Below are 20,769 nucleotides of genomic sequence, written 5' to 3' on the forward strand. Positions count from 1 at the left end.
TTATTTCAAACGTTTTTTTTTACTTGTCCAACCTCTGGTAAAAAAGTAATGCACAGCTTAAATGCTCACAAACAACTCAAACCCACAGGAAAAGTTTAAGAAGTGAAATTTAGTTGGGTCACCAAATGTAGGCTCATAAATTTTAACGTATATGCTGAGTTTCAGTAGAGTTAAGAGTTGAGTTAAGCTAGATTCCACTGTGATTTCACTCAGTGTGCACAAATGAATACTGTCTGAAAGTAGTTTTGTTCCAAAGACATGAAAGAGTGTACATCAAAATGTGTTTCCTGTAATAACTTTTTTCCTCTTTAAAATAGGCCAGGAACACTGAGTTGGCTACTCGTTCACCACTTTGGGCAGCAGTGGCATTGTGTGGTGAAACTGGGCGGTTTTGTTTTGGGGGTTTTTTTCCACTGTGTTATGAAAAAGTGAATTTAGGTCACTCAGCCACAAACAGTCCTGCCCCTAATGTCTGCACTGTTGCACTGTTGATCAAATAACTCATTTAGGTGCATTGCATTGGAAACATTTTTGCAATCCACCCACCCAACCCTCCATCCATCAGTACATCTTGAAATTTATTCCACTTGGAGCCTAATCCTCTTTTTTTTTTAAATAAACAACCAAAACTAATCGAACAACCTTCTTTGAGAAGTTAATATTAACCAACATCACAGATGTAGGAGAGACAGTGGCCATAATTTTGACTTGACTGAACAAAATCACTCCACGTGAGACGTTCTAATTGCAGAGTAGATTGGGTCGTTGACTGTGTCCTTTCTTTGTCTCCTACTTGTCTCAATCTTTTTCTTGAAATTCACAGTTGCATACTGCACAACAGCACAGTCTTCATTCTGTGGGAAATACAAAAGCCATATGATAGAATTTGTCCATATACAGTGCAATGCAAAAGTCTTCATCCACCCCTCATTTTTTATATTTTACTAGGAAAATGTGAAATGTGTGGAAATACAGTTTAAAAGACAACGGCAGGCTTTGCACAGTTCCAACAAGTTTGAACATTTTTGTATGGACACTCTAACCCTGTTCAACACAGCCTTAACTCTTAATCTTTTTTTGTAATTTATTTAGTAGTCTTCAGGAATAGTTCTCCAGAACTGAAGAACACAAAGCTCTTCTTTGAACGTTGGCTGGTTTTTATTCTGTTCTCTGTCAGGATGATCGGGGCTCTGGGGCCAGTTCATGACTGATAGTGTTCTACTGTTTCTTTTTCTATACATATAGGCTTTTACTGGACTAGCAGCATGTTTGGGATCATTATTATTAAAAATGAAATGGATTAAAATCTCAATCTACCTCTTTATTCAATCAATTTTGACAAAATGCGCAACATCATTGGCTAAATGCAGCCCCAAACCATGACAGAATCTCCTCTGTGGTTGATAGATGGCTGTAGACATTCACTGTCATGTTTCTATCCTGACCTCCTCCATACATACTAACGATGATGTGAACTGACATTTTCTCATTTTGATTTTTCACTCCATAAAACCTGCTGCCAGTGGTATACTTCAGGTTTTTCTCATCTGATGGATTAACTGAAAGACCGGATGCATCTCTCAGGAGCTGTGTCAGGTCTTTGCTGGTGATTTTCTTATTTCTTAAGAACACGATTCTCATTTCCTACTCATGCATGCAAATATTTATAGACACGCTGTATTGAGATATACCAAGTATTTGGCTCACAGATCCTTTTGTCTTGTTGGTGCAAAGTTGCTATTTTATTTCTGTCACGCTGTGCTATCTTTGGCATATTTGGAAGCTTCAGCTAAAGAAATAGGAAGAAATTATGTGCTGTGCCTAAAGATACAATTTAATATTAGTTCATTGTCAGTTTTGGGGAGTAACGGAAATACAAGATATGAGTAACTATTCCGTTACAGTTACCGTTTAAAAAGGTGGTATTCAGAATGCAGTTACTTTGTTGAAATAAATAGATTATACGGAGGTCTTTTCCTGTTTCATATGTTAGGCTATGCTCTCTCTATTTTTGGTAATTCCACGTCGGTGGAAACCAAAACAAAACACGCATTAAGTGGCTCTAATGCTTGTGTCTCAGTCTCGCGGCCCATGTCAACTCTCGCATAATGACGTGAATAAATATTTTTAAAAAATATTATTAAAAAAATGATTTAATATGAAGGCAATAGGTATAGTGTTACAGGCACAGCCCTAAACAGTGTAGCCTCATGGGCAGTGTAGTCCGTGCTGCTGGGAGAATGGACTGCTATACCCGTTATGTGTCTGTGAGCGAGGGAGGGAGAAAAAGGAAAACTACGAGCTGTCACCAACCAGAAAAGTGAGATGGAAGTGTGTAAATATAATGATAACCACTGCAGCCAAAAAGAGTGCCTGACGAGCCCAGTTGTAAGTAAGCTATTAAGACTCGACTGTACACTGTGTTTGTGTTTTCCTCCGAAACAACAAGTTCCGTTGGTGCAGCCTTTCAACACCACTCTCTGTCTCAAACTTGACCCAGACAACAAAGTAAAGCTAGTTTTCGGTTACGAGCCCGACACGAAACCCGACATATTAGCTAGAGGTCCCTTTACTATGGTTCGGAGCCGCAGACCTGTTTTATATACGCGCGGAATAGTTTCTATCCGGGATCGCTGCAAAAAGTTCAGCCTCATCTAATACCCACCCTACTGTCAGTGGCGGTCCTAGCCTGTTTGGCGCCCTAGGCGAACACTCCCTCTGGCGCCCCTCCCCACACACACACATAAAACCATAAAACCATACCGAACTTCACCAGAGAAATATACACACACACATATGAAGAGAGAGAGAGTATGCATAGTATGCAAACGGCTACCAAACAGCCATCATAATTCGTCATACAATGAGAACAGGAGAAATCAACAATTGACAATGACTAATTAATATTAAAATATGTAACATAATGTATTGTTTGGAGTTTAGTCTGTTACTGTTACCGTTTTTACCATTTCGTTTTGGAGCAACTGTAACCCACATTATTTCCTTAAGGATTTATAAAGTATTCTGACTCTGATTGTTTCAGGATGACCTGCCATTATCCAATGACACATCTGCTTACCTGTATCCTTTGCTCGTTTCTCCTCCTCTTCTTTTCTCTTTTTCCTAAACTGAGCACCTGATGGCTTTGAACTTTTCTTGTCCATCTTCCATTGGTTTTAATTTTGCACTCCAGTATGAACACCCATCCCCCAACTCGAGGATCACCACAACATAACCTAACAGGCCTACACCTTAGTTCACAGATTTGCTTTGTCTAAGGTGTATTTCTGGGATTTCACACAACCCAGGATTCAAATAATGAATACATAATGGTCTTGGAATTACATCATTATGAATGAAATGTGCTCTATTTGGAAGCAGCCGGCCCCCCTCCCCTTTCCACAGGTTGTGTGTGAGACTTTAAATCATCAAACTGTAAATTATAAATTGTTATTGATCCCTTTACCCCTAGTTTATTGTTTGTTTACTTGCACTGCTGTAACTGGAGCCTCGTCGTCTCGTCTCTCTAATTACTGGACTGTATGTAGCAGAGATGACAATAAAGTTTACTTTGACTTCAGCAGCAAGCAGGCGCCCCGAGGGCTCTCGCACTCACTTTACGTGTATAGAATTTCGAAAAAACATCGATGCAAATAAGTCTGCATCAGGATGTCTGGTGTTTTCGTGTTTGTTGGTTTGTTTTTATTTTGTTTTAATTTGGTTATTGGTTATTAGATGCTGCTCCAACCAGCCAGAGAATCCCCCGCCGCCCCGCCCTCTCCTCCCTGTGGAGCAAGCAGCAGGCGCACCTCGCAAATGGAGGGCGCCCTTACTCCCAGCAAATGGGCGGTAGAAAACCGATCGGTGCCTATGCCATTCCCAATATGCGCTGGCATGACGTCGGGGCAGCATGAATACGAGTAATTTTTTTTTATTTGTTTTGTTTTTTTGGGGTTGTTTTGCCGATGCCCATGATGTTGCCCCCCACCATGATGCCGCCCCAGGCAACCGCCCATGTCGCCCGTATCAAAAACCGCTACTGCCTACTGTTACTCATTTTACATTAAGATTTCAAAATCTAGTTGTTATTGGTATGGCGAGTATTCTTCAGTAATAGTAATAAATCACACAACAATAGGACATTCATGTAGTTGTAAAAAGCATGATAATATATTAAGTAATCCAAAGTATTCAGAATACGTTACTCTCATTGAGTAACGTAACGGAATACGTTACAAAATACATTTTGGGGCATGTATTCTGTATTCTGTAGTGGAATACATTTTAAAAGGGACCTTCCCAGCACTGTTCATTGTTAAGTTGCGTGTTATGTGTTGATACAGCACTGGTTCATCCCTTGATAATTATTCCCCACAGTGATCAGGCACTGGACTGAAAATGACTGAAAAAGCCATTCAAGTCCAAAGAAAAACTCTTGAGAAAGCCTGAAGAACTATTGCTCAAGACCATTTAACAAATGACCACAAAGTCTAGCTGCTTTGAAAATGTAATGTGAAAATGTAAGAAATCAGAGGTGTTTCAAGACTTACTGTACTGTGCTTTTTCTCATTTACTAACCTCACAGTTCGCAGTGTATTCTGAAGTATTAGGCTGTTGAAGTGACCCTTATGAAAGAAATAGAAAGGAAAGAGAAATTTAACTGCTGACATGTTTTATAGTCATCAGAGTGCTTTTATGATAGGCAATAGTTACCTTTAGAAGGACACTTTTTTCTCTGGACTATTTTGCAGAGGGTACCACAGAAGATTACATTGAAAATAACTGAGACAACCAGAGCTGCAACCACAGTCTTAACCAAGACGGGGACAGCTTTGTCCTGTTTCACTGCAAAGACATAGAAAGCAACGTAGAGTAAGCAAAAGAGGAAAATAAGAGGGTGAAAGAAACTATAATAGGTTTCAGTTTTAACACATATGTTCCTCACCTACGACATCCAGCCTCGTGCCTTTCCCAACAAGCACCTCGCTGCATGAAGCCACAGCACAGTAGTACGTCCCGACATCAGACCGGCTCACGTTCTTCTTTGTGAAGCTGTAAACGCATCTCTGTGCAGAGCACCTGGACTCAGACCTCTTCGCACACTGGCTGCTGCTATTTGTGTGGCTGTACATGATTCCCAAGTGAGAATCTACTGTATCCTTTTTGAACTAGTAAACGTTGTCTTCTTCGGCACTGGATCCTTTGAGCAGCGTGCAGTTCAGTGTCACCGAGTCTCCTTGTTGCACAGAGTTTGATTCTGGCTGCTTTAGGAAAGTCCTGTGACTGGGCTCTGAAAAAGTGTTAAAACACATGTTAAAATAGGAAGTGCAAGAAAAAAAAGCAGATTTGTTTTTATATTGTTAATATTCCCAAATCTTAAAAACTTTCCACATTACCTCTCAGGACCAAAAACGTTCCGTCGTCAAATTTAGTGACTGAGATGCTGGTCTGTCCACAGTAGTACATGGCCGAGTCAGAATCCTGAACATTAAAAATGTTCAGACGATAGAAATCTTCTCCACTATCAACTGAAATGCGTTGATTGTTTTTAAACCCAGGGTGGAAGCTGTTGGAGTTGAGTAAATGTTTGTAGAAAGAGGATATGACTCGAGGTGACTCTCCTATGACTTGCTTGTACCAGGAGAGATATTTGGCCCTGGAGGCAAAGGAGCAATGAAAAGTCACATTATCTCCAAGGTTAGCGTAGAGGAGCGCACCATCTGGAACACAAATCAAGATTAGTTAGAGACTCCACAAACACAAGATAGAGAGATTTAAGGCAATTGCAACTCATTTACAGCATAAATGAATAAAAAGTGAGTGTGAAGGACTTACAGGCTCTAAAGAGAGGAACCAGGAGCACGTAAAACCTGAGCATCCTTTACTCTCACTTCACTGTTCAACCTCTTCCAGCACGAGTGCAGTTTGAACAAAGGAGCCACAGAGAGAAGTTACAACCTCAGCAGAAAAGGTGTAGACGTAACAGAGGTGTGGGTGTCAGTGCTCATCCACAGAAGGAAGTCAAAAACTCTGAGCTGACCTTTTTCTTAATGAGAAATAAAAGTACATGCATATATCCATATGCGTTGTGTACATACTTAATTCACACATCCTGAATCCAAACTGCACTTTTATCAGCTTCTCCATCAAACACCTGCTTCTGCTTGAACTGCGTTGCTGTCTTTATGGTGTAGATGGTTTTTCACAGCTATAGAAGCACACAAAGCCCACTGCAGTGACGTTTGTGTGCTTTGACTTTGCATCCCCGTGTGATGCATTTGATGCTTCTTCTTCCTTTGATGACTGCTCTGCATTTGACCTGAAGAGGGCAGCAAAGAACTATATTATCCTCACTGCTGATGTTTCCCCCCCCCCCCCCCCCCCCCCCACACATGATCTAAGATTTCTTGATGAGTCACTTTGTTTGTATTCTGGTTCTCAAACTTTTAAGTGGTTCACAAAGTGAAACAGTGATTCAAAGCAAAAAATATCTAACTCTCAAGATTAGTTAGAGGTTGAGAGAAAGTGCACAACATTTCAAACATTCCTAAATGCATTTTATTTGCATTTTACAGATGTGGAATATCAGCATTATATTTGTTTTCATTTCTAAGTCCCCCTGAGATGTAAGTCATCTAATTTTTAGTGTTTTAAAGCAGCGGTCCCCAACCCCCAGAAAAAAAAAAGGTTGGAAGCTGCTGTTTTAAAGAACGAAAAAGGATTATTAATTATTATTGCATATTTTATTTATGTTGATGACTGACTCAGATTACCTATTTTAAAGAAAACTGTATTTATTATAGTGAGTGACAATAAGGGAGCAATGTAACAGACTGATATTACACCCACACACAGCAGTAGTAAAACTGTTGCTGTCAGAGCACAGATCCTGAACAAAAAGAGGTCAGAGCAGGTCTGGAGCTTTGGGGGGGATTCCACTGGTCTTTTTCCTTGGTTGCACAGATCAGACAAGAGGAAGCAGTCTGCTTTCAAAAAGAGGAAGGTGAGCATGCATTTGCATTGGGGCATTAGATATGTACATGTAAATGTATGTGGAGATAAGCGCAGATGTGCTATTTTGGGTAAATGTCAGGTCATCAAGTGTGTTATACTGACAGATAATGCAAACATAGTAAACAAAGCAGTTTTCTCTGATCAGAGAGCTTTCTTGGGTGTTTTATGATTTGACAGATGAATCTTGGTTGATGTCATATGCTAGTATTTTATATTTTAAGATTTAGCGCTGTTCAGAACTACTTCAGTAAATGTGTTGCTCAGTCGGGTGTGGTCAGGGTGGTATGGCTATAAGCTAGGCTTACTGGTTCCCTCAGCTGGTGTCTCATCTAAGTACTAACCAGATCTGACACTGCTTAGCTGGAAAGATCACATGAAACCAGGCGAGTCAGACTGTCAATCAGTCCATGTAAGTGGTGTGAAGAATCTGTCTGTCTGATCAGTTGTAAACTCTTATCTGATTCAGATTTGGTGTATTGCAGAAGACCTCAATAAATGCAGTCTCAGGTTGTTTGTTGCATGAGCAGCTATGGTATTTTGTCTAAAGTCACATCTGTGGGTGACTATGCCCGGTCCACTCCCCGGGTGGGGAGGATTGCACAAACACACACATAGATTAGTTTGGCTATCTTTGTGAGGACACTGATGAATTTAAAAGCCTCTTTCTAATAATTAATCCTTAACCCAGCCTGATCATCACAGAAGGCTTCAATCATTCACTCATGTTCTTTGGATAAGTGGTTCTGGAGAAGACTGCAACCCCACACCCTGTTACTGTTTAAAATGCAGTGAGTGTGTGCTTGTAGCTGTCATCGTTTCCCACAGTAACCTAATAACTGCTATGTTTACTCAACACCTCTAAATTATAGTCTCTCGCAAACAGGAAGCATACCAATCATTTGAATACAGAGATGAAGCTGTAAAGTCTTAAATGAATTCAAATCTATTTATTTTGTCTTTTGAACAAGCTCCAGAGAAACTTGTGTGACAAATGACTAACCTCAGAAAAGGTTTGCCAAGATGTTATTTGCTGAAGCAAGCATGCAGAGGAAAGTACAACAACAGCTCTAGAGATTCACACTTCACTGCAGAGTGAGGGAAAACAATCGTAGTTGTAAATGACTTGTCAGCGACGTGCAGTCAACTATTTTTTTTTCTGTCTTGTCACTGTATAATTTTCACGTCAAGAAACGTAGACCATGCCCTGTGCTCTCTCCTTATCACCCACCAAATATAGAAAGACAAAAAGCAGAAGTTATAACTCAGCACTTCATTCGTCACCATATTAAAAACATGTTTGCTTTGTAATTGAGAAAACTCCCTGTGATAAAGTCTGTAATTAGGAAATTTGTATTATGTTCCCGATCAGTTATCATGCATAGGTTTGATAAAATTGAGCAACTTTAAGGGGCTTTCTTGAAGGGACGACATTATCATTGGCCAGCAGGTGTCAGTGTAGACCCAGTGCACTTATAGAGGAGGGCTGGATTCACACTTTGAGGTACTTTGTACTTGGTGACAGTGGGGCAAACGAACTCCCTTCTGTCAAAGGCCTCGTCTGGTTAAGGAGAGAGCAGAAGGTGAGCAGTAAGAAAAACAGCACACAGTAATAACGAGAGGTTGGTTGCACAAGTGAGATGTTCAAGTCCAGAGCTAGAGAGAGAGACAGAGAGAAGGCACTGAGGACAAAACACAATATATGGGTGAGAGAAACGATCCAAATTTAACAGCATGCATGAGACTCGGTGTTAACCAAACAGGATGTTTACCAGAACTGGCTGAAATGCTCTCATTTTCTCCAATGTTTTCATCCCCAAGATCTGAGTCTACGATTAACACGGGCTCATCAAAACTGGACAAAAAATGTCACTCGGTCTGATGAGTCTCATGTTCTGCTGAAACATTTGGTTGGTAGGGTGAGAATTTGTGATAAATGACATGAAAGCATGGATCCATCCTGCCTTGTATTGAAACTCAAGCGGATCGTGGTGTAACGGCGTGGGGGATATTTGCGTGGCACGTTCTGTGTCCCTTAGTACCAACTGAGCACCGTTTAAACACCACGGTCTACCTGAGTACTGTTGTTGCTCATGTCCATTCCTTCATGACTACAGTGTACCATCTTCTGATGGCTACAATAATGCACCAGGCCAAAAAGCTTGAATCGTCTCAAACTGGTTTCTTGAACATGACAGTGACTGTACTCAAATTGAGTCACCAGATTTCAGTCTAATAGAGCACCTCTGAATAGTGGTGTAACGCGAGATTTGAATCACAGATAGGCAGTCGACGATTCTGCACCAATTGTGTGATGTTATCTTCTCAACTCTGCGCTAACAAAATGTACTTGATATAGTGGCCAGTTGGTATTTATATATTTTAAAACAGTGACCAGTGACTTTTTGAACATTTTAGCAGATAAAAATACGTGAGATTACAGGATATATATCACACAGGAAATGCATTAAAAGCAGATTCTGTGTGATATCGTGTCAGTTATTTGAGTCTTCAACAGCTGTAATGTCTGCAAAAATGAAAGCAATGCTGTGTGAATGCTTGTAGATGTCAGTGATAGCGTCTGGCCTTTTTCCTGTAACTCAAATGATACTGTGGTAGTCTATACTGACTTTATATACTGGCAGTGTATCAATCTAAAAATGACTATCTTCATTTAGTTACAGACTGGTGACTTTATGTGTCTGAACAGCTTGGGCCTCTTTAGAAACTGGTGTCTGGTTTGACACTTGGCTATAGTCTACTTCAATCTTGTGAAGACTTTAGGTTGATTCTGAGGTTTGTGACTTCCTACTTCACAGTACTTATACATCCATGAGGCTAGTGCTGTCTAGTGTCATCTAGTAACACAGCACGACAGAGACCACATCAGACCTGCTGCAGACAAAACAGAAACAAAACGAACCGGTAAGAATTTTGTTGTTGCATTTTGTGAATCCATTGTCCAGTTTCACTTTCAAAGAGCAGGTTTTGATGACTCAGATCCATATTCACTGGAATCATGAAATGTACTGGAAATGGGTAATATCTTGCCAGTTTAATATGAGCATGAATGATGTGGCTTGTAATATATCTTTCAGATAAAGACTTACTTTAATAAAAGCTGCAAAACTACTTTTGATAGAATTTTTAGAAGATTTTGGCACAGTTTCCATCAGCAGCAACACAGTAACCAAATAAATCAATGAATGACAAAATATATATATTCCAAATTGTTCATCCCAGTCCTCCTTCCTAATTTAGTGCTTTTAGGTGTTATAGCTGTCTTTGTTGTGATGTAATAATGTTAGCCGTTGAGTTAATTAATGTCATATTTAATTCATTGTATATGTGTGTGCTACATCATTAGGTCATGTTACACATCTGCAGTTGAAGTTGTGTATAGAGGATGTGGGGAACAAGAGCAATAAGTGTGAAAGACAAAGAGATGCAGAGATACTGCCAACAAAATTATTCAGCTTTCAGCTATCAAGCTGCTTTCAAATAATGCTGTTTTGTTCTGCAGTGTCACTCTAAATATGCATGCTGGAGGTGCAGAATAAAAGCGTTGTTCTTCTTCTTCTTCTTCTTCTTCTTCTTTTTTTTGGGGGGGGGGGGGGGGGGGGGGCGGGGGGCAGTAGTGTTGATGACCACTAACTGTGAAAACTCACACAGGCAGGCTGACCAGAATGACAAACAAAAGAAAGAGAAGAAAAGAATAGAAAAGGCAGCAATAAGAGCAGCCAGTTTGGCAAAGACAAACAGAAACGCTGTTGACAGAACCATAATTAACATGACTATTTACATCACTGTTTACAAGTTTATACCAATGTGGTTTCTTAAAATAGGACTTTATGGCAAGCCTGGAAGTTTCCCACACAAATGTACATGTGTGTGTAGTGTATCTGTATGCAACTGCTGACATTTCTTCTTTTCTTGTTTTTATGATATTATTGTAGAGTATCTACCTTAAAATGTAAAGTGCTTTGAGGTGACTGGTGTTGAATTAAACTCACTTGAATTGAAATGGATTGAATTATAGTTTATATCACCAGATGCCCTGGTTACAAGTGTTTGGCCTAATTCATACTTTAAATCCAGAGTTTTTGTGCAGCTATTTTCCTGCCCTCATAAGTTGAGCCCTTTTTTTCTCCACGTTGACATATGCACTGTTGCGTCTTGTGAGTTTACATAAATGTATGACGACTGCCGCAGTGTGTAACAGTCTTCTGTATGAGTGAGAGTAGCTGTGCCCTGTAAACTCTAATGATGTGGATTCTGCTTTTTTAGCCTGTAATTTCACTCTTTTGCGACTGAGTGTGTTTATCTCTTTTTCCCTCCTTTCATCACTGTGTTCTCCAGTCAGACAGGCTTTATCGCAGGTGGGTATCAAATGTAATAGTGCATTATAGACCAAATATGGTGCGTGTGAACTGTTGTCTGTTTTATCTTCTGGACTCTGATAGGGACTAAATGCCTTCATTGTTTTTGTTTGTCCCTGTTGTTGTACCTCGTTCCCTACTAGTCTCCATTTGCCCATTACTATGGGCAGAAACTCCTCTTGGTCCTTTGTCAGAGCATCTGTGATTCTCCCCTAATGTACTCTCAGTTTTCCCCGGATTTCTCTGATTCCTGATGCCTGGATTACGAAGCTAACTTCAGGATAAACACTGGGTTTGCTGAACTACAGAAGTGATTCACTTCTTAAAGGAACATATCACCATGGTAACTTGTGCCGTGAAGCAGATTAGATATCAACAGGTATGAAATCAATACTTCAGAAAATAGCGTCGCCATTCCTGGTTCTTTACTTTTTTTTGTTTGTTTGCTTTCTGTGGTCAGTGAAAGAACTTTACAGCAGTGTTATTATTCTAAACATTATTCTCTGCAGACACTGCAGTTTAATTTTTACTCTCAAACCCTTAAACTGCACCGAGTTTGCAGCTCAGAGAAGAACAGGGAGCAGCTGATGTTTCAAAGTTTAGTTTAAAAACGCCACATTTTTTTGTTCAGCATTATTAAAGTGCATTACTGATTCTCTGCTGGGTCAACGCGTTTCATAGGTGCAAGTTGTTAAAGCGAACGTACTAAAACCACTGACTGAAGCGCAAACTATGCATCACATTCTTACAGGAATTACACACATTCAGTTGGTGATGCAGAAAGTGTGCAAATGTTGCACGCTTGATTCTAATCTGCTGATAGGTCTCTTTTACACTACTGGAACTGCAAAAACTAGAACATAGAGCACACTCTTAGACTACCTGTTCAGTCAGGGGAATAACTTCACTTGATCTGCAGACAGACTGCAGCAGCTCCTTGACCATGGTGCATGGGCATAAGCTTTAATGCATAAGTTTATAGTTTTTTTTTCCTTAGAAAAGTTCAATTTTTTGTCTTCTTCTTTTATGTTGATAACCATTTTATCAGCATCTGATAGAGTCTCTCGAGTAGGTGACGCTCATAGAGAGTCGTGTGACCAGTGAACCGGTCAGATGATACCCAAACCATGCCTACTTCCTGTGAACATGCAGGGGAAAACCCTGGTTTAATTTAGCAAGTTTGTAACCAGCTTCGTATGACTGCTAATCCTGACTGTCAGCGGTCTGACGGACAGATGGCCTGAGTATGCTCAACTCGCGTCGTAGTGCAGGGCCCTGCAGTTCGAGCTTACTCTCTTCACCTTCACCTTAAGCTGAAAGCGCCCATGTAAACACAGGCACAGTTACAACCCCTTAGATTGCAGTCTTGTGTACACTTTTTTGTTGTTGTTGTTTTGTTTTGTTTTGTTTTGTTAAAAACACTGTCTGTGATTGACACAGGAAACTGACTTAAGGGTGTAACAGCTGTTGAAAAAACTAAACGAGGAACAAGGTAGGCCTACTTTAGAAAGTTTAACTTGTTTGGTGTCATACTATCAGAAACGAATATTCTGAGACACAACAACCTGTAGTCTCCTAATTACCCACTGTGGAGAAGCTGACAGCAATCTATGTTGACATATATTCCACTTCTTTTTTTTTTTTTGCTGGGGAGGGGGGGGGGGGGGGGGGGGTGATTTTATTTCAATTGCCCTTCATTCTGTCTATTGAACCATTTACTCACTATTAGGCCAACCATAAGCCAAATCATACTGCTAAGCCTAGATCAGGGATGTCAAACATAAGGCCCAGGGGCCAGAATCGGCACAGCAGAGAGACCCAATCTAGCCCGCTGGACAGCTTTGGAAAATATGATGGAAGGCATACAGTTTTGGCATTTTAAATGAATGTATTATTTATTTATAGCTTTTCAGCTTATTAAACTCCCCAAAGCCAGTTACACTACACTAAAGTAGTTAAGTATGTCAAGGCTGCGGCAGCAGTGTGTGTGATGTGTGGGAAAGTGGACTCAAATGCAGGCACTTACTAAGATGCAAGTGAGGTTTATTGTAAATAACAGAACACAAGGCAGGGATGGCAAAAACAAAACTAAAGAAAACCTGAACTGGGAAAAACTATTGCATTTTTTAAATCTTATATTAACATATGCCAGGGATTAAATGTGTAGTTAAATGTCCTTACACTGAAATTATTCCAAAGGTTCTTCAGTTATCTGCGTGCTGGGCGGAGACAAACAAACAAACAAACAACAAATGCAACTCAGTCCTACAGCAAAGTGTGAAATAGGCACTCCTGTCCACTGTGTTCATCATGCTTTTCTCCTTCCTAGTGTAAAATGGGCACACATGTAGAAGCTGCATCACCAGCAGGAGGAGACTTTTAAAGCCGCGAAGTCACTAGTGAGAGGCAAACGTGAAATGGACACAGTGGACCGGCGTGTCTATTACATGATACTGGGTTGAAAAACGTGTCTTTTTCTTTCGGCACATTTGTGCTACAATCAACTGACTGTAGTTCATATGCATGGAGAGGGACAATGGTGGAGGTGTATACAACTTCTGAGAAGTGGAGATAAGAATACTCCAATGGCCCAAAACAACAAGGTAAATTGGTCAAGTGCAAAGTTTAGGACAGAAGTAAGTACAAATGATTAACATGACATCAACTCTTTGCAAGCATCTCCACAAGCATGCTAACACAATGTGAAGAACCCAGACTGATGTTAAACCTGAGTGTGCAGTCAGTCTCGCAGCCAAGGTTTCTTCCTGTGTGGTTTTACAGTATAATCACTGTGGCAATCACTTTGAAGTCTCTTTGAACCAGTTTTCAGTGTTGTCCACTTCGTGTTAATAATTAAACACTAAAAGAATGATGACTTCTACTCACGTGTGGCAAAAGATTTATACTGTTAACTGGTAATTGGCAGCGGAGTTTAAGTAATAATTTAGTTTCTCTGTGGGGGTACTCAAGTACTGTTCAGCATTACAGCATTAAGAAATGTAACAAGTAACAAACCCAATATTGACCAGTTTCTGGGCAATGTCTTTGTAAGCCACTTGAAATGTACAGTACCTATGGAATCATCCCTAACTCCCTAACTGTGTGCACATAACAGAAAACGTATTAAAGAACTCATTTTCCTTCACAAAAGTATAGAATTTTTTCCCATTTCAAATAACTACTTCAGCAACTATCAAATATAACACAGTTTGAGAGGCATAAAATGGTATTTTTGCACCAACAATGTGATTCCTAATGAGTCATTAGTCAAAAAATGGCATATCTCAGGATGGTGTGCAGTGTGTCCTTAAAGAAAACTGGGCCAAATTGATAAGTGAACGACAAAAGCAGTGGCAGACCAAGATAAAAATGATCTGCAGCAGATGAAAAGTATCTCCAAGTCATGATCAGAAAATGGTCTCAGCGGTTGTGTATTTTGGCATATATCAGCTCCATCCTGAAGAATGCTTTTTTTCACAAGTACTGGACTGAAAAGAAGTGACAACATGTCCTATAAAGTGATAAATCCAAATTTGAAATCATCATCAGCACACAGCAGCTTGCCCAACCTCAGCATTACCGAAGCAGTTTGAAATTATAACAGACAATGGAATAAAAACCAATCAACATCCAAAGAAAAGCTTTGATTGTCCCCCAGGAACCCTGGAGAACTGTTGAAGTTGAAGACTACTCAAAGAAATGACAAGAAAGCTTACCTAAGAGAGTTCAGACTGTGAAAAATAAGCATACCAAATAAAATAAATGTACCAGATCTGTATTTCCAATTTTACTAGAAAACAAGAAAGAAATAAGGGGTGGTTCAACACTTTCATACAGTGGCTGTAGCTCAGGAGGTAGAGCAGGTTGTCTACTGATCGGAAAGTTGGTGGTTGGTGGCTCACCCTAGTTTGCATGCAAAATATCCTTGTGGCAGGATATCTCTGATGCATCCATCGGAGTGTGAATGGTAGTTAGAAAGCACTTCAAAGCATAGAATGTGTGTGAATCTGGCATGTTGAATATAGCGTAGAAATATACGAATCACTCCATTTACTGTAGCTATACTAAATAGACCAGTAGCCATATACTATTACTGAACAAGAACAGACAAATCAGATTTGTGCTGAGCCATTCCTCGTAAAGTAACCACATTTAAACAATAACAACAAAATGTTTTCTTAAAAAAAAAAAAAAATTAGATATGACTTTTCTCTTTCATAACAGATTCCACTAACTGAACTGTTTGATTTTACATGTTATCATCTCTTTCTCTTTCAGCTGTGAAGCACGTCATCTGAACTGCAACCACCCGACACGACGACAAGAAATCTTTCATCCAAGATGACTGAAAATAGCAACCATAATGTATCCAGCCACCCTGTAGGGTCCCATTCTTTGAATGTTTTTACCATTACCCTCCATGGCATTTTCTCTACAATTGGCATCGTGGAAAACCTCCTCATCGTTGCAGTGGTGGGCTTCCATGTCCGTCGCTCCATCATTAGCATCTGGATCCTGAACCTCGCAGTCTCTGACCTTCTAGCCACTTCTTCACTGCCCTTCTTCACCCTGTACATGGCCCGGGGCAAAACCTGGACACTGGGGACAACTTTCTGCCGCATCCATTCCTCCATCTTTTTTCTCAACATGTTCGTCAGTGGCTTCCTACTGGCGGCCATTTCTCTGGACCGCTGCTTGGTGGTGCTGAAACCTGTCTGGGCCCAAAACCACAGAAACATCCAACTAGTTAAGAAGATATGTGGGGTAATCTGGGCCATGGCTCTGATCTGCACTATCCCCTTCTTCCTGTTTCGTGACGTCATCCCTGTAGAACATGGCCGGAATCTCTGTTACTATGATTATGCACGATTCCTGCCTGAACCAAAGAATCAGACAAATAATAAACCTATAATTAAACAACGGAAAGAAGGACTGGCAATAATGAAGCTGTTTTTTGCCTTCTTAATCCCTTTGGTCATCATCATAGTGAGCTATGCTGTTGTACACTCCATAATAGCAAACAGATGTAACCGTCGCCCTTTCCGTTTTGTTCGGCTTGTAGTGTCTGTGGTGGTGAGCTTTGTACTCTGCTGGGCACCCTACCACATATTCATCGTCATGGAAGTGATGGCTCCAAACTCTCAGTCTGTTCAGGATTTTATAAGACAGGCCCTCCCAGTTGCAGCGACGATTGGCTTCCTCAACAGCGTCCTCAATCCTGTTCTGTATGTGTTCAGCTGCCCTGACCTGTGCAATAAGATCCGACATTCTCTCGGTGCAGTGATGGAGTCTGTTCTGGCTGAGGATCTTGCAGAGTTCGCCCGGCGCCGCAGCACAGCTCGGAGCTCTATCGGCAACTCTGAGATAATGACGAGAAAGAAGCATTCCCTTGCAACTCAGGAAGAAAGTATGAGTACTTCAGTTTAGAAGTAAAACATACCATCTCTTCTTTAGTAAGTGCAAAGAAGGTTTTATTTACCTCAACTGCACATAAAAAAGTTCCCTGTTGTCTAACACATATCACTCAGGCAATACTTTTTCACAAGAAGCTTACCTGTTTTGCTATAGCATTGTATTCTCCATCCATCAATCAAGTTATTAGTGCCCCATCTAGGATTAAGAATATGTTTTAGTATAAATGAACATCATCGGGAGTTCATGTTTGGAACATGTGGATAGACTAAAATCCAACCTTAATCCTGACACTGGATGGAGCACTTGTGACCTGATGGATATTATGAGGTTTCTGTTGTTTTCATATGCTTCTTCTTTGTTTTGTTTTGGTTTTTTTTGTTTTTGTTTTTTTGCCTGTCCCGTTTGGCTCTTTTGCCATCAGAATTGTTGTCTAAAGGCAAAGAAAGATGCCCAACGGATTTACTTTACCAAATTGACCATCCCAGCCTTGCCGTAATGGTCCATTTGATTCACCTTTTATTGTTTATTTTATTTTCACTTACTGAATACGGGACAGACTTGACTGGGGGAAAGAAGGGGAGAAAGAAAGAGGGAAAGAGAAACAGCTGAGAAGAGGGACGGGGGAGAAGGGCAAAAAACAAAAACCAACAGAATGGGCAGCAAAAAAAAAAAGAAAGAAAAGAAAAAAAAATGCATATATCAATCACCTGGATCACCTGTTGAGAAAGAAAAAAGAAAACAAGCAGAAGAGAACAAGAGTAATAGAATAAACAACATCACAATGATATATGGGAATATGACAGTAAATACTAAAAATTAAACATTATTGTGCAGCACATAAGATCAACAGAACACAGTGTGCTTTGAGGTAGGAGCCAAAAAGGGTGTAGTTTGTGGGTGTGATCACCCGTGTGTACACCTGTGAGCATGGACGCGCTTGTTTTTTTGTTTTTTTTGTTTTTTTTAAAAGGTTCCTTCATGTAATGATCTGCTAGAGGGTGTGGGGGGGCCACAGCCCCGTCCTCCAGGGCATGAAGCAGGTATGGAGGAGATCAAAACTCCAGACATCCAGAGGCCCCCAGAACACAAGAGACCAAGGAAGACCAACAGAGGGGCAGCCGCGTCACTGTCCCAGAAAGAGCTGAGGAGAGTCCCAGATGAGGGCTCACTCAGCAGCCGCGGAGCAGAAGCCAGGGGGAGTTGCAGTGACGCGCCCATGAGTTCCGCTGGCAGCCAGCCGTGCCTGAGTGACTAAGCCCCAGGCCGAGAGGCCGGGGGCACCCCACCTCCGAAGTGGCCCGAGCGAGCCCCAGGCTCCAGGCCCCGATAAGCGGCCGCCAAGGAGTGAGCCGGTGTGTACCTGGACGCCCACCCCCGGACACAAAGAACCACCAACGCACCGATGTCTGAGGGAGTCCGCCACTGGCAGGGTTTCATATGCTTCTTCATGTATTTAGACAATGACAGCAGACATTTGTCTTCAAAATAATTAAATTTTAGAAATGGCCTTTCTTTTTCATAACACAAAGAGCAAAGTTCACTCCATGTCCTTTTACAAACTTTCTTTGCTTCTTAATGGTATCTTTTCAGATTAAAGACATCCAGTAATTGGTCTAATCTGCTGCAGACGTGTAATCTAAAACTTTTGCATATTCTTAGTGAAATTATGTGTGGGGATGATTGTGAAATAAGTATTGCAATGCCAATACAACACTTGTTACAAAATATCCATCCGTCCCTGTTTCAGTAAAAATATCTATCAGTGCTTCCCTGTGCTTGACATAGAGATATTGCATAAAAATAGAGAAAGATAGCTTTATCATTTAATTTTAGCTTAGTCCTAGACTCATTTGTATTCCTTATATTTAGCGAATTATATGTGATGTAATTTCTGTACTCTAGCAAGAAAAAACAGTTTAGTTAGCATTATTATACAGTCATGTGCAGTATGTCACTAAATTTGCAAAAACTTCCCCATTCTATGTACCTCTCTTGTTTTGAGGGTGTTTGATGAAAATGTCAATTTAGTTTAAAGTAATACACGCTTTTTTGCTTTGTAAATAACCGAGCCTTAGACTTTTTAAGAAATGTGTAATGTGTTTCTCACTAGATGTTATCACCAGCTGTAAGTGCCTACACCAGCGTTCTTTTTTCAGATGCAAAACATTCGGTTTCCTTTTATGATGAAATTGCTCAAGCTGTTTATGAGAAAAAGTGTATTGCACGTTTACTTTAGCGCTCACTCATATGCTGTCAATACCTTTTAGCAGTAAAATGACATTTTAGAAAATGAATAAAAGAAAAGAAAAGCATTCCTGGCACCTTCGTATGACTAGTTGCTTACCGTTATATAACCACAATCTTGTGTTTCCATAGTGATTCACACCTTCTCTATTTTTAAAATTACTGACAGCACACGTGTGATTAAATGCAGTTTTTAATGATCGTAAACTGAGCAGCAGAAAACAATTGCTTCATAAACTCACAGTAGTTATGGATGTGCGCTTTTGACAAATATGAAACTGAATTTCCATATTTCAGCTGAGTTACATGTAAGCTGAAGTCACTGTTTGCGCAAAAATATCTTTTTTCTCTCCTACCTTTAAGCAGTATCTAGATGAGAAACTGTGAATGCCCAAATAATTCTTTAGATGAAAAGGTGGAAACACTGCGAGGCATAAACTCAACATATGTCTTCCCACTGGGTGGTGCAATTGCTTTGATTGTGGTCAAGTCCAAACTATATTGCTAGAAGGTTACTCTGTCTATTTTCACTCACCCTCTTGGTGTCTGGGTGAGCTCTGGTACTAAGAGTCATGCTTTTGCTTGGGTTTTGCCCTCTTCCCAAACAGGGCAGGGACCTTTGCAGCTCTAGCCGAGCATCAGGGCAGAGGAAGATGTAGAAGAGGGGATCCAGCAAAGTGTTCAGACTGGTCAAACCATAGCACAGGCGATAGATGAGGAAAAGTGAATGCTCCAGTTCACATGGATCATCAGTCAGCAGCAAGGATACAAACCTGTATCCACCTACTAGGTGGTAGGGTCCAAAGACAACAATGAAGTTGACAGTAATCACGACCAGAATTCCTACGATTTTGTGCCGTTCATGGGCGGAGAGGGATGGAGATTGCCTGAGTGTCACCCCAATGTGGGCTGAGGTGTAGCTGAGGGAGGAAACAGATTTGGAGATCAGAAACCAGCCTTTAATCTAATATACAAAACGTTCCAAAAGAACAGGGAAATATCCGATTTATCTAGAAAACATTAAATCAGAAACATATGTGCACATGTAGATTTTGGTATTAACTCACCCTAGGATGGCACATGGCAACAAGAAGCCTAGAACCACAGTGGCAATCTTAAATTGAGCATATCGGCGGCTGACGGGGTACTGCTCCAAGCACAGCAGTCTGTCAGAGTTGAACACAGATGGCAGCAGCCCACTCAGACAGAACAGGAAGGTTAGGATCCACACCGCTACACCTGACACTGCTGCTACTCTGACTGTTCGCACCCTGCGGCTGCTGAATGGGTAAACAATAGCCAGGCAGCGGTCTGTAGCTATCAGACACAGGAACATGACACTTGCATAGACGTTCACGTAAAACACGTAGCCAACTAGCTCACAGGTTAGCTGGCCATAGGGCCACTGGTGTGGACCCTGGAGGTAAAGAATCCATAAGGGCAGTGTGAGCAGTTGGAGGAAGTCTGACAGCAGCAGGTTGAGGATGTAGACCAGCTGACAGCCTCCGCCACCTGAGCGCCCCAGGTGGTACAATCCCCAAAGAGACAGCAGGTTGCTGGGGAGACCCAGAGTGAAGATGAGGCCATAAATACAGGTCAGTCCAAATATGTCCGTGTCTAAGGGGAGGTTGCAGGTATCGTTGGACATGTCTCTGAGGGTAAAACACGTCACATGGGAAACTTGAGGTGATCTCAATCAGACGTTGATTCACACTCACAG

The 20,769-nt window shown here is 40.9% G+C and overlaps 3 protein-coding genes and 1 long non-coding RNA gene across 5 annotated transcripts in view; 1 reads left to right on the top strand and 3 right to left on the bottom strand.

Annotated features, from left to right (window-relative positions):
- The window catches only part of LOC308407572 (uncharacterized protein), a gene marked incomplete at its 5' end in the record, with an annotated part of 36,691 nt that extends 31,559 nt beyond the window's left edge, over nt 1-5,132 (bottom strand). The window contains 2 exons of the mRNA XM_080899328.1: nt 4,772-4,845; nt 4,946-5,132. Of these exons, the coding sequence (XP_080755454.1) occupies nt 4,772-4,845; nt 4,946-5,132 (261 nt within the window). The remainder of the gene's footprint in view (nt 1-4,771; nt 4,846-4,945) is intronic.
- Nucleotides 5,133-9,886: 4,754 nt separating this feature from the next.
- LOC308411406 (prostaglandin D2 receptor 2-like) lies at nt 9,887-17,091 on the top strand. The gene is made up of 2 exons (XM_080905281.1): nt 9,887-9,936; nt 15,669-17,091. Exon 2 carries the CDS (start codon nt 15,732-15,734, stop codon nt 16,815-16,817), a length of 1,086 nt encoding a protein of 361 aa, XP_080761407.1. The 5' UTR covers nt 9,887-9,936; nt 15,669-15,731; the 3' UTR covers nt 16,818-17,091.
- On the bottom strand, nt 16,622-17,220 carry LOC308411416. The gene is made up of 3 exons (XR_013974373.1): nt 17,083-17,220; nt 16,945-17,000; nt 16,622-16,749 (listed from the first exon to the last, which is right to left on the bottom strand). It is a non-coding gene; the product is annotated as an uncharacterized lncRNA (long non-coding RNA).
- A 1,427-nt stretch (nt 17,221-18,647) lies between these two features.
- Nucleotides 18,648-20,708, bottom strand: LOC308411433 (putative G-protein coupled receptor 132). 2 transcript variants are annotated; one of them, XM_080905307.1, is made up of 3 exons: nt 20,117-20,708; nt 19,823-19,969; nt 18,648-19,735 (listed from the first exon to the last, which is right to left on the bottom strand). In XM_080905307.1, exons 1-3 carry the CDS (start codon nt 20,695-20,697, stop codon nt 19,546-19,548), a joined length of 918 nt encoding a protein of 305 aa, XP_080761433.1. In that variant the 5' UTR covers nt 20,698-20,708; the 3' UTR covers nt 18,648-19,545. The 2 variants fall into 2 exon arrangements, with proteins under 2 accessions (XP_080761433.1, XP_080761432.1); XM_080905306.1 differs by having other exon boundaries at nt 18,648-19,969.
- Nucleotides 20,709-20,769: the final 61 nt, after the last annotated feature.

This window comes from Rhamphochromis sp. 'chilingali' (genome assembly GCF_963969265.1).
Source record: "Rhamphochromis sp. 'chilingali' genome assembly, chromosome: 1".
Taxonomy (NCBI): domain Eukaryota; kingdom Metazoa; phylum Chordata; class Actinopteri; order Cichliformes; family Cichlidae; genus Rhamphochromis; species Rhamphochromis sp. 'chilingali'.

Excerpts from the sequence above, each read along its gene's own strand:
- LOC308411406 (XM_080905281.1), top strand. The coding sequence starts at position 15,732 with ATGACTGAAAATAGCAACCATAATGTATCCAGCCACCCTGTAGGGTCC.
- LOC308411433 (XM_080905306.1), bottom strand. The coding sequence starts at position 20,697 with ATGTCCAACGATACCTGCAACCTCCCCTTAGACACGGACATATTTGGA. Across the intron at positions 19,970-20,116 it reads TTGCCATGTGCCATCCTAGG|CTACACCTCAGCCCACATTG; the intron begins GTGAGTTAATAC and ends TTCCTCCCTCAG.